Source organism: Physeter macrocephalus, chromosome 1, assembly GCF_002837175.3.
Source record: "Physeter macrocephalus isolate SW-GA chromosome 1, ASM283717v5, whole genome shotgun sequence".
NCBI lineage: Eukaryota > Metazoa > Chordata > Mammalia > Artiodactyla > Physeteridae > Physeter > Physeter macrocephalus.
The window spans coordinates 51,460,590-51,474,464 of NC_041214.2; the positions used below are offsets into that span (position 1 = coordinate 51,460,590).

Sequence of the window (13,875 nt, forward strand, 5' to 3'; positions counted from 1 at the left end):
CTCCATGTGTTTGTGTTTTTTACATTTTTTTCCCTGTAATTCATTTCTAATCTCATAGCATTGTGGTCAGAAAAGATGCTTGATATGATTTCAATTTTCTTAAATTTACTGAGGCTTGATTTGTGACCCAAGATGTGGTCTATCCTGGTGAATGTTCTGTGTGCACTTGAGAGGAAAGTGTAATCTGCTGTTTTTGGATGGAATGTCCTATAAATATCAATTAAATCTCTCTGGTCTATTGTGTTATTTAAAGCTTGTGTTTCCTTATTAATTTTCTGTTTGGATGATCTGTCCATTGGTGTAAGTGAGGTGTTTTAAGTCCCCCAGTATTATTGTGGTACTGTTGATTTCCTCTTTTTTAGCTGTTAGCAGTTGCCTTATGTATTGAGGTGCTCCTATGTTGGGTGCATATATATTTATAATTGTTATATCTTCTTCTTGGATTGATCCCTTGATCATTATGTAGTGTCCTTCCTTGTCTCTTATAACATTCTTTAATTTAAAGTCTATTTTACCTGATGAGTATTGCTACTTCAGCTTTCTTTTGATTTCCATTTGCATGGAATGTCTTTTTCCATCCCCTCACTTTCAGTCTGTATGTGTCCCTAGGTCTGAAGTGGGTCTCTTATAGACAGCATTTATATGGGTCTTGTTTTTGTACCCTTTCAGCAAGCCTATGTCTTTTGATTGCAGCATTTAATCCATTCACCTTTAAGGTAATTATCGATATGTATGTTCCTATTACCATTTTCTTAATTGGTTTGGGTTTGTTTTTGTAGGTCCTTTTCTTCTCCTGTGTTTCCCAGTTAGAGAAGTTCCTTTTGCATTTGTTGTAGAGCTGGTTTGGTGGTGCTGAATTCTCTTAGCTTTTACTTGTCTGTAAAGCTTTTGATTTCTCTGTAGAATCTGAATGAGATCCTTGCTGGGTCAAGTAATCTTGGTTATAGGTTCTTCCCTTTCATCACTTTAAGTATATCATGCCACTCCCTTCTGGCTTGGAGGGTTCTGCTGAGAAATCAGCTGTTAACCTTATGGGAGTTCCCTTGTATGTTATTTGTCAATTTTCCCTTGTTGCTTTCAATAATTTTTCTTTGTGTTTAATTTTTGTCAGTTTCATTACTATGTGTCTCGGCGTGTTTCTCCTTGAGTTTATTCTGCCTAGGACCCTCTGCGCTTATTGGAGTTGGGTGGCTATTTCCTTTCCCATGTTAGGGAAGTTTTATACTATAATCTCATAAAATATTTTCTTGCGTCCTTTCTCCCTCTCTTCTCCTTCTGGGACCCCTATAATGCGAATGTTGTTACGTTTAATATTGTCCCAGAGGTCTCTTAGGCTGTCTTCATTTCTTTTCATTCTTTTTTTTTTTATTCTGTTCCATGGCAGTGAATTCCACCATTCTGTCTTCCAGGTCACTTATCTGTGCTTATGCCTCAGTTATTCTGCTATTGATTCCTTCTCGTGTATTTTTCATTTCAGTTATTGTATTGTTTATCTCTGTTTGTTTGTTCTTTAATTCTTCCAGGTGTTTGTTCTTCAATTCTTCTAGCTCTTTCTTAAACATTTCTTGCATCTTCTCTATCTTTGCCTCCACTCTTTTTCTGAGGTTTTTTTATCATCTTCACTATCATTCTGAATTCTTTTTCTGGAAGGTTGCCTATCTCCACTTCATTTAGTTGTTTTCTGGGGTTTTATTTTGTTCCTTCATGTGGTACATATCCCTCTGCCTTTCCATCTTGTCTATCTTTCTGTGAATGTGGTTTTTGTTCCACAGGCTGCAGGATTGTACTTCTTCTTGCTTCTGCTGTCTGTCCTCTCAAAAATTATTATTAGTTTGTTTCAACCATCTCTTTTATAATGGCATGGATAGGCACAGGTGGTGGATGGCATTGATAGGAAGATATGGTGGCATCACTCAGTTATAGGAGCAGTTTCTACAGTCCTAAGGGAGGTTGCATTAAGAGTAAGCATTCCTTGTATTATGTAAGTTTTGCTTTAGTTTTAGTTCCCTGGAGCAAATATTTAACAAAGCTTTCTCTTATCTTTGTGGATAGTGAGACAAGTAGAGGATACTTGAAGAATATTTATATACTTGAGACAGAAAAAAGAATTACCTCTCTCTTGACTTTGCTAAAATTCCATTTTTCACTGCCCCTATCTGGCCAAAGATATATAAGCATTTTATCTGAAGGAAGTAAGAGGATTTAGCTGACATTCACATGGTAGATAAATATGATACAAATGGTTACGGGCATAAGTGCTTATTTTAAAATAGACTTGGGTTTAATGCCGACTTCTCTACTTAGCAGCTGGTTATCTAACTTCAGTAGTCCCCATTTCCTTAAGTGTCAAATAGGTATAATCATACCTACCTGAGAGGAAAAGTACTATCTGATTTAGGCAGAAGAGATTAGGTTCAAAGTGTTTCTCCTATTTCTGGTTTTATGACAGAATGTTAACTTCTATAAAAATCTTAAAATGTTAAAAAACTGAACAGGAACTTAGAGTTCATTTGGCCCAATGCCATAGTTTTATAAATGATGGAAATGAGATCTGAAGAAGCTAAGAAGCATCTCCAGGATCACAGTGCAGTTGGCAGTGAAAGGCCAGTGATTTATTCCCACATCGTGGAAAACTCATCTTAAAATAATAATTGTAAAGATGTTTTCATCATTTTTAGTTTTATTTTATGGAAAATATTTCAAGAGTAAATCTTTCTTAGAGATACCATGGAGAAATTATTACTCTGAACAACCCTATTCTAATTCCAAGATTTTGTGTCAGTCGATATCATGCCAGTTTTTAAAATTTTATCCAGATGTATGCAATGTTGCAATTATTACTCCATGGCATAGCACAGTATACATTTACTTCATTTAACCAACATGGTTACAATAACATCTTCAGTTGAATGTTATGTTTTAGAATTTAAAAAATATCATTTCAGTAAATGTCTGTTCTATTTTCTAGATGTCTCCTGAAGAAAAAGTTTGTAAGTACTGTGGAGTCAGCTATCTAATTCTTCATGAGTTTAAGGCTATGGAAGAAAAAGTGAAAGCGATGGAAAAAGAGATGAAATTTTATCAAGGAAGTGTAGAACGTGAAAAGAGCCTTCAAGAAATGCTACAGTCTCTTAGCCAAGATTTTGAACAGTACAAAATTGACAATGAATCCAAAATGGAAAGGTTAGAATATGTTATTCTTGTCTGTCATTTGTTTACTTTGGAAGAAAAGTGCAGAATATAGACTTGACTTTGTTTTTCTAGAATTTCTCTGCATCAAGTATAATTTACACCTTAATACATTTGAGTTTGTTTATTAATTATTACTGATTACTAAATATAATTCTTAAATATAATTTGAGTATTCCTTTGAGGTGTATATTTCTATCAATAATTAGAAACCAATTGATTCAGTAACTATAAGTTGAGATGGGTTGATTTAACTTTTCCCCAGATATATATCTTAATTTTATCATTAGGAAGATTTGTCTATCAAAAATCAGGTGAATTTTGGTAGTTTTGATATCTAACATTTGTTTTTAAATGTGCTTGAATATTTAGATTTATAGAATAAGGCTTTCATGTTATGAAAAGGAGGCCAAAACATTAAAATTGGCATATGATTCTAAATCACTGAAACTGGAATAAAATTAAAAATTGGTTTCCTAATGCTGTTGAGTCTAATAAGCAAGTTAGTCTACCTAGAGATACCTCACTGAGGTTATACAAACACTTCTACAAAAGGGTTTTTGCTGTTGTTGCATGGCTTTTCCTTTGAATGAATATGTCTCCATTTAAAATATCAATAGTTGATGTTAGTAAACTATGAACTAATGAATATAATGAAATCATGTCCTTATAAAGTGGAAACTTTCTTAAATATCTTAGGATTAAGTACTCCTATTAAATTTTATTACAAATTTGAATAATTACATTAAATGTCAATTCTTAGTCCTCTGCTAAGAAAATTTTGTTATATTTTCTTGAATTTCAACTCTGAATAGTAAAGTATTTAATAATGTTTGAGTGGAAAAATTAAAAATTTTAAATATTTAGTTTAAAATTTTAAATTTGGAGGGTTTTTGCCTGTCAGATTCTTTTGTTTGTATATTTATGTATTATTTATATAATACAATATATTATTCAGGAAAGTGTTTACTCCCACTTTCTTCAATAATATATTGTATTATATAAACAATACATAAACATACAAAATAAAAGAAGTATTGATATATAGAAGAAAAGGCAAGAAAGTCCTTTTTTATCCTTCTGATTGCTTTCTTCTTACTGGAGATAAAAAATAAAAAAACACTTTTAATGGTTTGGTATATATCTTTCTAGATCCTTCATTTTGCCTTAAACTTTATTATAGATATATCTTTTAGATATATGTAATGTTTTTATATACCATGTAGTTTTAAAACTATTTTTTAATAGACTCATTTTTAATATAAGTAATATAATAAATATATTGGTCTGTGACTTTTGCCACTTAATTTTATATACTGGAAATTGTTCCATGTTAATGCATATAGATCTATCTTGTTCTTAACTGCTGCAAAGTCTTCCTTACTAAGAATATGCTATAATTTACTTAACCATTTCTCTTTTCAACATTTAGATTATTTCAGTATTTATGATTACACATAGTAGTTTTATTTATATTCTTGTGTACATATGTTTTCCATAGGATAAATTCCTAGAAGTGGAATTGCTGAAAAGAAAGTAAATACCAATTAAAAATTTTGATGGACATTATACCAAATTGTCCTTTGAGAAGATAGGGTTAATTTATATTTGGCCAATAGTTTATAAAGTGGTCATTTCCCTACATCTTGTTAATACTGGTGTCTTCTTAATTTTTCTCAAATTTTCACTTTTTTCTTCAGCAGAAAAAATGTTACTTCATTGTTATTTAATTTGTGTTTCTTTATTGCTAGTGAGGTTGAACTTTTTTTCTTATGTTTGTTAGACATTTATATTTCATCAGTGAATTACTTGTTCATATATATTGTCCAATTTTCTACAGTATTATTTGTATTTTTTGTTCATATATAGGAGTTTTTAATATAATATGGACTCATACTTTGCTTACATATTGCTAATATTTTCTCATCGTTGCTTATCTTATTGTTTATTGTATTTTTTTTCTGTATCAGTTTTTTAAAAATATGCCAAATTCTGGTAAGGGTTCTGTGTCAAGTCCTTTTTGTTGCAAACAACAGAAACTTACTCTGGCTTTTGCTAACCTAGATTCGAGCAAGTTGAAAAACAACATAAGTTTAAAACTTTTATAGTGTTGTTGTTTTGGTAAGGCTTTTAATCTGTTTATGAGTTAGATTTATAATTTCATGGGTTTTTGTTGTTGTTGTTTTATAAATATTTATTTATTTATTTATTTATTGTTGTCCCAATATCATTCTTTAAATTCTTCATCCTTTCTCACTTGATTTGAAATGCCACCTATTATAGTCTTATTCTGGACTCTGTTTTATGCTATTGATCTATTACCTATCACTGGGTGTCTTAGTCCATTTGGGCTGCTATAACAAAGTAGTAGACTGGGTGACTTATAACAATATTATTTATTTCTCACAGTTCTGGAGGCTGGGAAGCCTACGATCAAAGTGCTAGCATATTTGTTACTTGGTGAGAGCCCGTTCCTGGTTCATAGACAGCTGTCTTCTTGCTGTGTCCTCATATGGCAGAGAAGGCAAGGGAGCTCTCTGGAGTCTCTTTTATAAGGATACTAATCCCATTCATGAGAGCTTCATCCTTAGGACCTAATCACCTCCCAAAGGCCCCACCTCCAAATATCATCACATTGGGCAATAGATTTTAACTTAAGAGTTTTGGGGGGACACAAATATCCAGTGTATAGGAGTGGGGCAGCAACACACTTTTAACTACTTTTGCTTTATATGTTTTGATATTTTGTAGGGCAACTGTTTGTTTTGCTTTTCATGTTATCCTGGCTTTTCTAACATATTTTCTAGATGAATTAGAATCAGCTTATCAGATTCTATATTATGATTTAGATTGGAGTTGCATTTGCTTTCTAGAACAATTTGACATCTTAAGAATTGACATCTTTATAATCTTCAGTCTTTTTATCCTGGAACATGGTATTTTTCCTCCATTTATTCAGGCTTTGTTTAAATCCCTCAATAAAATTTTAGAATTTTCTTGCACATTCCATATTAGTTTAATTCCTGGACATGTAACTTTTGTTGCTATTGGGGATGGGATCTTTTTGTTCATTAGATTTTTAAATTTTTCTGAATGCTATTGATTTTCATATATTGACTTTGTAACTAGTTCACTTACTGAATTCTTTTATTACTTGTATTTGTTTTTTGGTTGATTTTCTTGAATATATTACATATATTCATTTTATGTATACACAAGTACACATATATAAGACAATCACATTATATGCAAATAGTAAATGTCTTACCTTTAAATTTCTAATAGTTCCCCACTCCCCATCCTTTTTGTCTCATTAACTTGGATTAGACCTTTAGAACAGTATTGAACAGTAAACTTGTAGAGTGCATCTTTGTCTTATTTCTGATTTAATGTGAACCCATCTAGTGTGTTTCTGTGTTAAATTGGGTGTTGGCTATAGGTTTCTTAAAGATGACTTTTATCAAAGGAATTTCCCTTTTTTCTAGATTCTTAAGGTTAATATTTTAATCAGGAATTGAATTTTAACAAATGCTTTTCTATCTTCTTTGTTGTAAATTAATTGTCCCTACATGCATGGGTTTATTTCTGGGCTCTCAATTCTGTTCCATTGATCTATGTATCTTTTTCTGTCAATACCATGCTATTTTGATTACTATGGCTTTGAAATATTGTTTGAAATCAGGGAGTGTGATACCTCCAGCTTTATTCTTTTTTCCTCAGGATTGCTTTGGCTATTTAGGGTCTTTTGTGGTTCCATATACATTTTAGAATTTTTTGTTTTACTTCTGTGAACAATGTCTTTGGGACTTTGATGGGGATTGCGTGGAATCTGTAGATTGCTTTAGGTAATACGGACATTTTAACAATGTTAATTCTTTCAGTCTGTGAGCATGGAATATCTTTCCATTTATTTGTGTCTTCTTCAGTTTCTTTCAACAATGTCTTAGAGTTTTCAGGTCTTTCACCTCCTTGGTTAAATTTATTTCTGGGTGTTTTATTCATTTTGATGCAGTTGTAAATAGAATTTTCCTAATTTCTCTTTCTGCTAACTCATTATTAGTGTATAGAAACCCAACCGATTTTTGTATGTTGATTTTGTACCCTGGAACTTTACTCATTTATTATTTCTAATAGTTTTTTTGTGGAGTCTTTAGGGTTTTCTATATCTAAAATCATATCATCTGCAAATAGTGACAATTTTACTTCTTCCTTTTCAATTTGGATGCTTTTTACTTATTTTTCTTGCATGATTGCTCTGGTTAAAACTTCCAGTATTATGTTGAATTAGAGTGGTGAGAGTGCATATCGTTGTCTTGTTCATGATTTTAGAGGGATAGCTTTCAGTTTTTCACCATTGGGTATGATGTTAGCTGTGGTTATGTCATATATGCCCTTTATTATGTTGAGGTACATTCCTTCTATACTAACTTTATTGAGAGTTTCTGTCATAATGGGTGTTGAATCTTGTCAAATGCTTTTTCTGCATCTATGAGATGAGATCATGGTTTTTATCCTTCACTTTGTTATAGTGATGTATCACGTTGATTGATTTGTGGAAGTTGAAGCATCCCTGCATCCCTGGAATAAATCCCACTTGATCAAGGTTATTATACTTTTAATCTATTGTTTTATTTATCTAATATTTTGTTAAGAATTTTTGCATCTATGTTCATCAGAGATATTGGCCTGTAATTTTGTGTGTGTGTTTGTGTGGTCATTGTCTGGTTTTTGTATCACCGTGATATTGGCCTCATAAAAATGTGTTAGGAAGTCTTCCTTCCTCTTCAGCTTTTTTGGAGTAGTTTGAGAGGGATAGATATTAAATCTTCTTTGAATATTTAGTAGAATTTACCTGTGAGGCCCTCTGGTCTTCTGGTGGACTTTTGTTTCACGGGAACTTTTGGATTACTGTTTCCATCTCTGTACTAGTGATTGGTCTATTCAGATTTTCTGAAAGTTGTATGATTCTAAGAATTTGTCCATTTCTAGGTTGTCCAATTTTTGGCATATAGCTGTTCATTATATTTTATTATAATCCTTTGTATTTTTGTGGTATCCATTGTTATTTCTTCTCTTTTGTTTCTGATTTTATTGATTTTATTAACAGAGCCTCCTCTCTCTCTTTTTTCTTAGTCTAGCTAAAGGTTTGTCAATTTTGTTTATCTTTGCAAAGAACCAGATCTTAGTTTCATTGATCTTTTCTATTGTGTTTTTAGTCTCTATTTCATTTATTTCCTCTCTGATCTTTATTATTTCCTTTCTTCTACTGACTTCAGACTTTATTTGTTCTTCTTTTTCTAGTTCCTTTACATGTATGGTTAGATTGTTTAATATTGTTCTTGTTTCATTGAGACTTTTCTTGTTTCTTGAGGTAAGCCTGTATTGCTACAAACTTCTCTCTTAGAACTGCTTTTGTTGCATTCCATAGATTTTGGTATTTTGTATTCTTATTTTCATTTGTTTTCAGGTAATTTTTTATTTCTTCTTTCATTTCTTCATTGAACCAATAGTTGTTAAGTACCATGTTGTTCACGCTCACATATTTGTGACTTTTCCAGCTTTCTTCTTGTAGTTGATTTCTGTTTCCATACCATTGTGATTGGGAAGGATGATTCATATGATTTCAGTCTTTAAATTTATTGAGACTTGTTTTATGTCCCAACATATAGTCTATTCTTCAGAAAGTTTCATGCACACTTGAAAGAAAATGTGTATTCTGCTGCATTGGAATGGAATTTTCTGTACAAATCTGTCACATCCATCTGGTCTAATGTTTCACATAAAGCCAGTGTTTCCTTGTTGACTTTCTGTCTAGATGATCTATTTATTGATGTAAGTGGAGTGTTCAAGTTCCCTACTATTACTGGGTTGCTATCAGTTTCTCCTTCTAGGTCTGCTAATAAGTGTTTTATATATTTTGGTGTTCCTAGATTAGGTGCATATATATTAATAACTGTTATGTCTTCTTGATGAATTATCCCTTTATCATTATGTACTGTCCATTATTGTCTCATGTTAACTTTTTTGGCTTGAAGTCTGTTTTGTCTGATGTGAGTATGTCTATACCCACTTTCTTTTGGCTGCCATGTGCTTGGAGTATCATCTTCCATTCTTTCACTCTGAGCCTGTGTTTGTCTTTAGAGCTGAGGTGAGTTTCTTGGAGGCAGCATAGAGTTGGGTCTTGCTTTTTAATCAGTCCAGCCACTCTGTGTCTTTTGATTAGTGAATTCAATCCATTTACATTTAGGGTGATTATTGATAGATGAAGACTTAGTACTGCCATTTTATCTTGTTTTCTGGTTGCTCTATTTCTCATTATTTCTTTTTCCTTGTGATTCTGCCTGCCATTTTGGTTTAGTGGTTTTCTATGATGTTTTTCTCAGTTACCTCTTTTTTTATATTTCATGTCTCTGCTCTAGATTTATGTTTTGTGGTTACCATGAAGTTTGTATAAAATGTCTCATAAATAAAATATTCCTTTTTTAGGTAACATCTTATCTTCACTTACCTATATATTCACTCTACCATGTTGTTGACATCACTTTCTCCTAATATATTTTCTAATATTAAGCTATACTTACATTTTGGTATAAAGCCATTTCGATTATGGTGTGTATTTTAGAGCTCCCTAAATTTTATGCATTTGCTTACAGCTATGAGCACTCTACTATTTTTCCATAAATGCTCCATTTAATATATATGTTTAAAGGAAATTTTCTGTAAGATAAGTAAGTGGGAAAACATTATCACTTGCCATAAATAGAAGGTTAAAAATAAAGATATAATTATTAAAATAAAATGTCTTTGTACCACTAAAATAATTATCCATATTACTAGTTATGTGTGAGAAATTTTTTGAAAATTATTTATATTTAATATGGTGCTGGATTAATTTGCTAATGTTTTACATAGATTTTTGCGTCCATATTCACAGGTGAGGTCTTGTTTTATAGTATAAATACTGGCTTAAACTAGCCTCTTGAAAAATGTTAAGAAGCCTTTCACCTTTTGTGTACACCAGATATGCTGAATAACACATGAGTTGCCTGTTCCTTGCAGCTTTGTCAGATATCCTTCATAAAGAGTGTGCTTGTATCTTTTTTGGGAAGTAGAATTTTGATGACTCATTATGTGTCCTCTGTACTTATTGGTTTATTTGTGGATTTTACCTCTTCCTGAGTCAATTTTAGAGATTGATATTTTCCTAGAAAAACAAGTATTTCACTTACATTTCAAGTTTCTTGTTAGTAATATGTGGTATCCTTTTATTTAAAAATTGTCCTCTGTATCTGTTACGACCCCCTTTATCTTTTCTTGGGATGATTATTTGTGTTTGATTAAGAGAGAGACAGGATAAAGAGAGGGGAGAGGAAACTGTTTTTCCCTAAGAAAAGAAACAGATTTGTCTATTTTATTGACCTTTTCAAAGAACCAGATTTTAGCTTAATTGATCAAATCTGTTTCTTTACTATTTCATTAATTTACACTCTTATTTTTATTTATTTATTATCCTTTAAAAAATTTCTAGTTTTCTTACTAGTTACCTCACCAAAGCCTTGGCTAATTTTTCAGTCTCTTTTCCTAGTAGTTACATTTAAAGTTATTAAGTTTCCTTGTGGTAATAAGTTTTCACAACAAAATTTTGATAACAGTGTTTTATTTTTATTTACTTTTAAATAAGATGGGAGTTCAGTTTTTATTTCCTTTTTAATCTAAGACTCTTGGAAGAACATTTTTTAAGTTTTCTAAGTGGATACCTTTTTTGTTTTGCTATCTTTTTATTTATGTCTATTTTTTATTCCACCGTGGACAGAGAATCTGACTTATTTAGAAGAACTTACTGAGAGTTTAAAAAACAGTGAGTTTTTGGAACTACTCCATAACTACTTGAAAATGAGGCATGTTCTCAACTAGGTCCAAGATGGCAGAAGACTTGACTTCCAGTGAACCTTGAGCCTCATTATATGCTCCTTGTAATACATTAGCATGCTAAATAACATACCCACCAGTGCCATGACAGTTCTAAGGCTAACCATAAGAGGCCAAAAAGTGGGCAGTGGCCCAATTCCTGGAAGTTCCCTCACCTTCCTCAAAATAGTTGGAATAATCCTTACACTCATTAGCCTATGAAATTACCCAGTCCCTAAAAACTAACCACCCCATGTTTTGGGGCCTCTTGCCTTCTGAGATGGCCCACACTGTCTGTGGAGTGTCTATCTCTCTAAATAAATCCACTTCTTACCTATTTTGATAAGGTAAGAAAAAAAAGAAAATGAGGCATGTTCTTTGTATTAGGGATATAACTTTTTAATAGATCCATTAAAGTGCACCGGTTAATTGTGCTGTTCAAAATCTGTATGTCTTTGCTTATTCTTGCCTATTTCACTTGGCAAATCATAGGGGAATATTAAAATCTTCCAAAATGAATGTTGGTTTGTCCATTTCTATCTATTTCAAAGTTAGGTTGATGGGATTTTTAAGACCTCTCTTTTTGGATTACATATGTTTTAGTATAGAATATTTTTCTTGACCTACTTTAACTTTTCTAACACTTGATTTTTAAAAAAAAATTATTTATTTTTATACAGCAGGTTCTTATTAGTTATCTATTTTATACATATTAGTGTATATATGTCAATCCCAATCTCCCAATTCATCCCACCCACACTTCCCCCCTGCTTTCCCCCCTTGGTGTCCATACGTTTGTTCTCTACATCTGTGTCTCTATTTCTACCTTGCACACTGGTTCATCTCTACCATTTTTCTAGATTCCACATATATGCATTAATATACGATATTTGTTTTCCTCTTTCTGACTTAACTTCACTCTGTATGACAATCTCTAGGTCCATCCACGTCTCTACAAGTGACCCAATTTTGTTCCTTTTTATGGCTAATATTCCATTGTATATATGTACCACATCTTCTTTATCCATTCGTCTGTCGATGGGCATTTAGGTTGCTTCCATGACCTGGCTATTGTAAATAGTGCTGCAGTGAATATTGGGGTGCATGTGTCTTTTTGAATTATGTTTTTCTCTGGGTATATGCTCAGGAGTGGGATTGCTGGGTCATATGGTAGTTCTATTTTTAGTTTTTTAAGGAGTCTCCATACTGTTCTCCATAGTGGCTGTATCAGTTTACATTCCCACCAACAGTGGAAGAGGGTTCCCTTTTCTCCACACCCTCTCTAGCATTTGCTGTTTGTAGATTTTCTAATGATTCCCGTTTCTAACACTTGATTTTTAAAATTATATTTTGTAACCTTACACTTCACAAATGTTTCATACTGGCTTTTTTTATTGAAGTATAGTTGATTTATAATATTATATTAATTTCAGATGTACAGCATAATGATTCACTATTTTTACAGGTTATACTCCATTCACAGTTATTACAAGATAATGGCTATAATTCCCTGTGCTGTATTCTTTATTGCTTATCTATTTTATACATAGTAGTTTGTATCTCTTAATCCCATAACTGTAATTTGCCCTTCCCCCTCCCCTCTTGCCTTTGGTAACTGACTTAAAAAATCAATAAACTTTAATTTTTAGAGCAGTTTTAGGTTCACAGCAAAATCTAGTGCAATGTACAGAGAGTTCCCATATACCCACTGCCCCTACACCCTTACAACTTCCCCCACTGTATACATCCCACATCACAGTGAAACATTTGTTATAGTCAATGAACCTACCTTCGCACATCATTATCACCCCAAATCCATAGCTTACATTTGGGTTCACTCTTGGCTCTGTACATTCCATGGGTTTTGACAAATGTGTAATGCCATGTATCTACCATTGTAGTATTATACAGAATAATAATCTGTATTATTATTCTGTATAATAATACAGATTATTATACAGAATCCTCTGTGTTCCGTTCTGCCTGTTTGTCCCTCCCTCCCCTCTAAGGATGGACAATGAATGTTCTTTTTGTTATCTCCATAGTTTTGCCTTTTCCAGAATGTCATATGGTTGGAATCATATAGTGTGTAGCTTTTTCAGATTAGCTTCTTTCAGTTAGTAATATGCATTTAAATTTACTCCACATCTTTTCATGGCTTGATAGCTCGTTTCTTTTTAACACTGAATAATATCCCATTCTCTGGATGAACCTCAGTTTATTTATCTACTCACCAACTGAAGGACACCTGGGTTGCTTCCAAGTTTTGGCAGTTATGAATAAAGCTGCTGTAAATATCCATGTGTAGGTTTTTGTGTGAACACATATTTTCAGCTCCTTTGGGTAAATACCAAAGAGTGTGATTGCTGAATCATATAGTAAAAATATGTATAATTTGTGAGAATCTACCAAATTGTCTTCCAAAGTGGCTCTATCATTTTGTGTTCCATGCAGCAATGATTGAGAGTTCCTGTTACCAAATTCTCACCACGCTTTGGTGTTGTTGGTGTTTTGGATTGTGGCCATTCTAATAGGTGTGTAGTAGTATCTCATTGTTTTAATTTACATTTCCTTGATGACATATGAGGTTAAACATCTTTTAATATGCTTGTTATCTGTATATCTTCCTCGCTGAGGTGTTCATTCAGGTCTTTTGTCCATTTTAAATGAGATAGTTTTCTTATTGTTGAGTTTTAGAAGTTCTTTGTATATTTTGAATAATAGTTCTTTATCAGATGTCTTTTTTTTTTTTTTTTTTTTTTTTTTTTTTTGCGGTAC

At 32.3% G+C, this 13,875-nt stretch overlaps 1 protein-coding gene across 1 annotated transcript in view; it reads left to right on the plus strand.

The window, feature by feature from the left end:
- Positions 1–13,875, plus strand: part of LEKR1 (leucine, glutamate and lysine rich 1) — a 429,075-nt gene that overhangs the window by 187,747 nt on the left and 227,453 nt on the right. Inside the window, 1 exon segment of the mRNA XM_055081297.1 lies at positions 2,969–3,183. Coding sequence (XP_054937272.1) covers positions 2,969–3,183 — 215 coding nt within the window.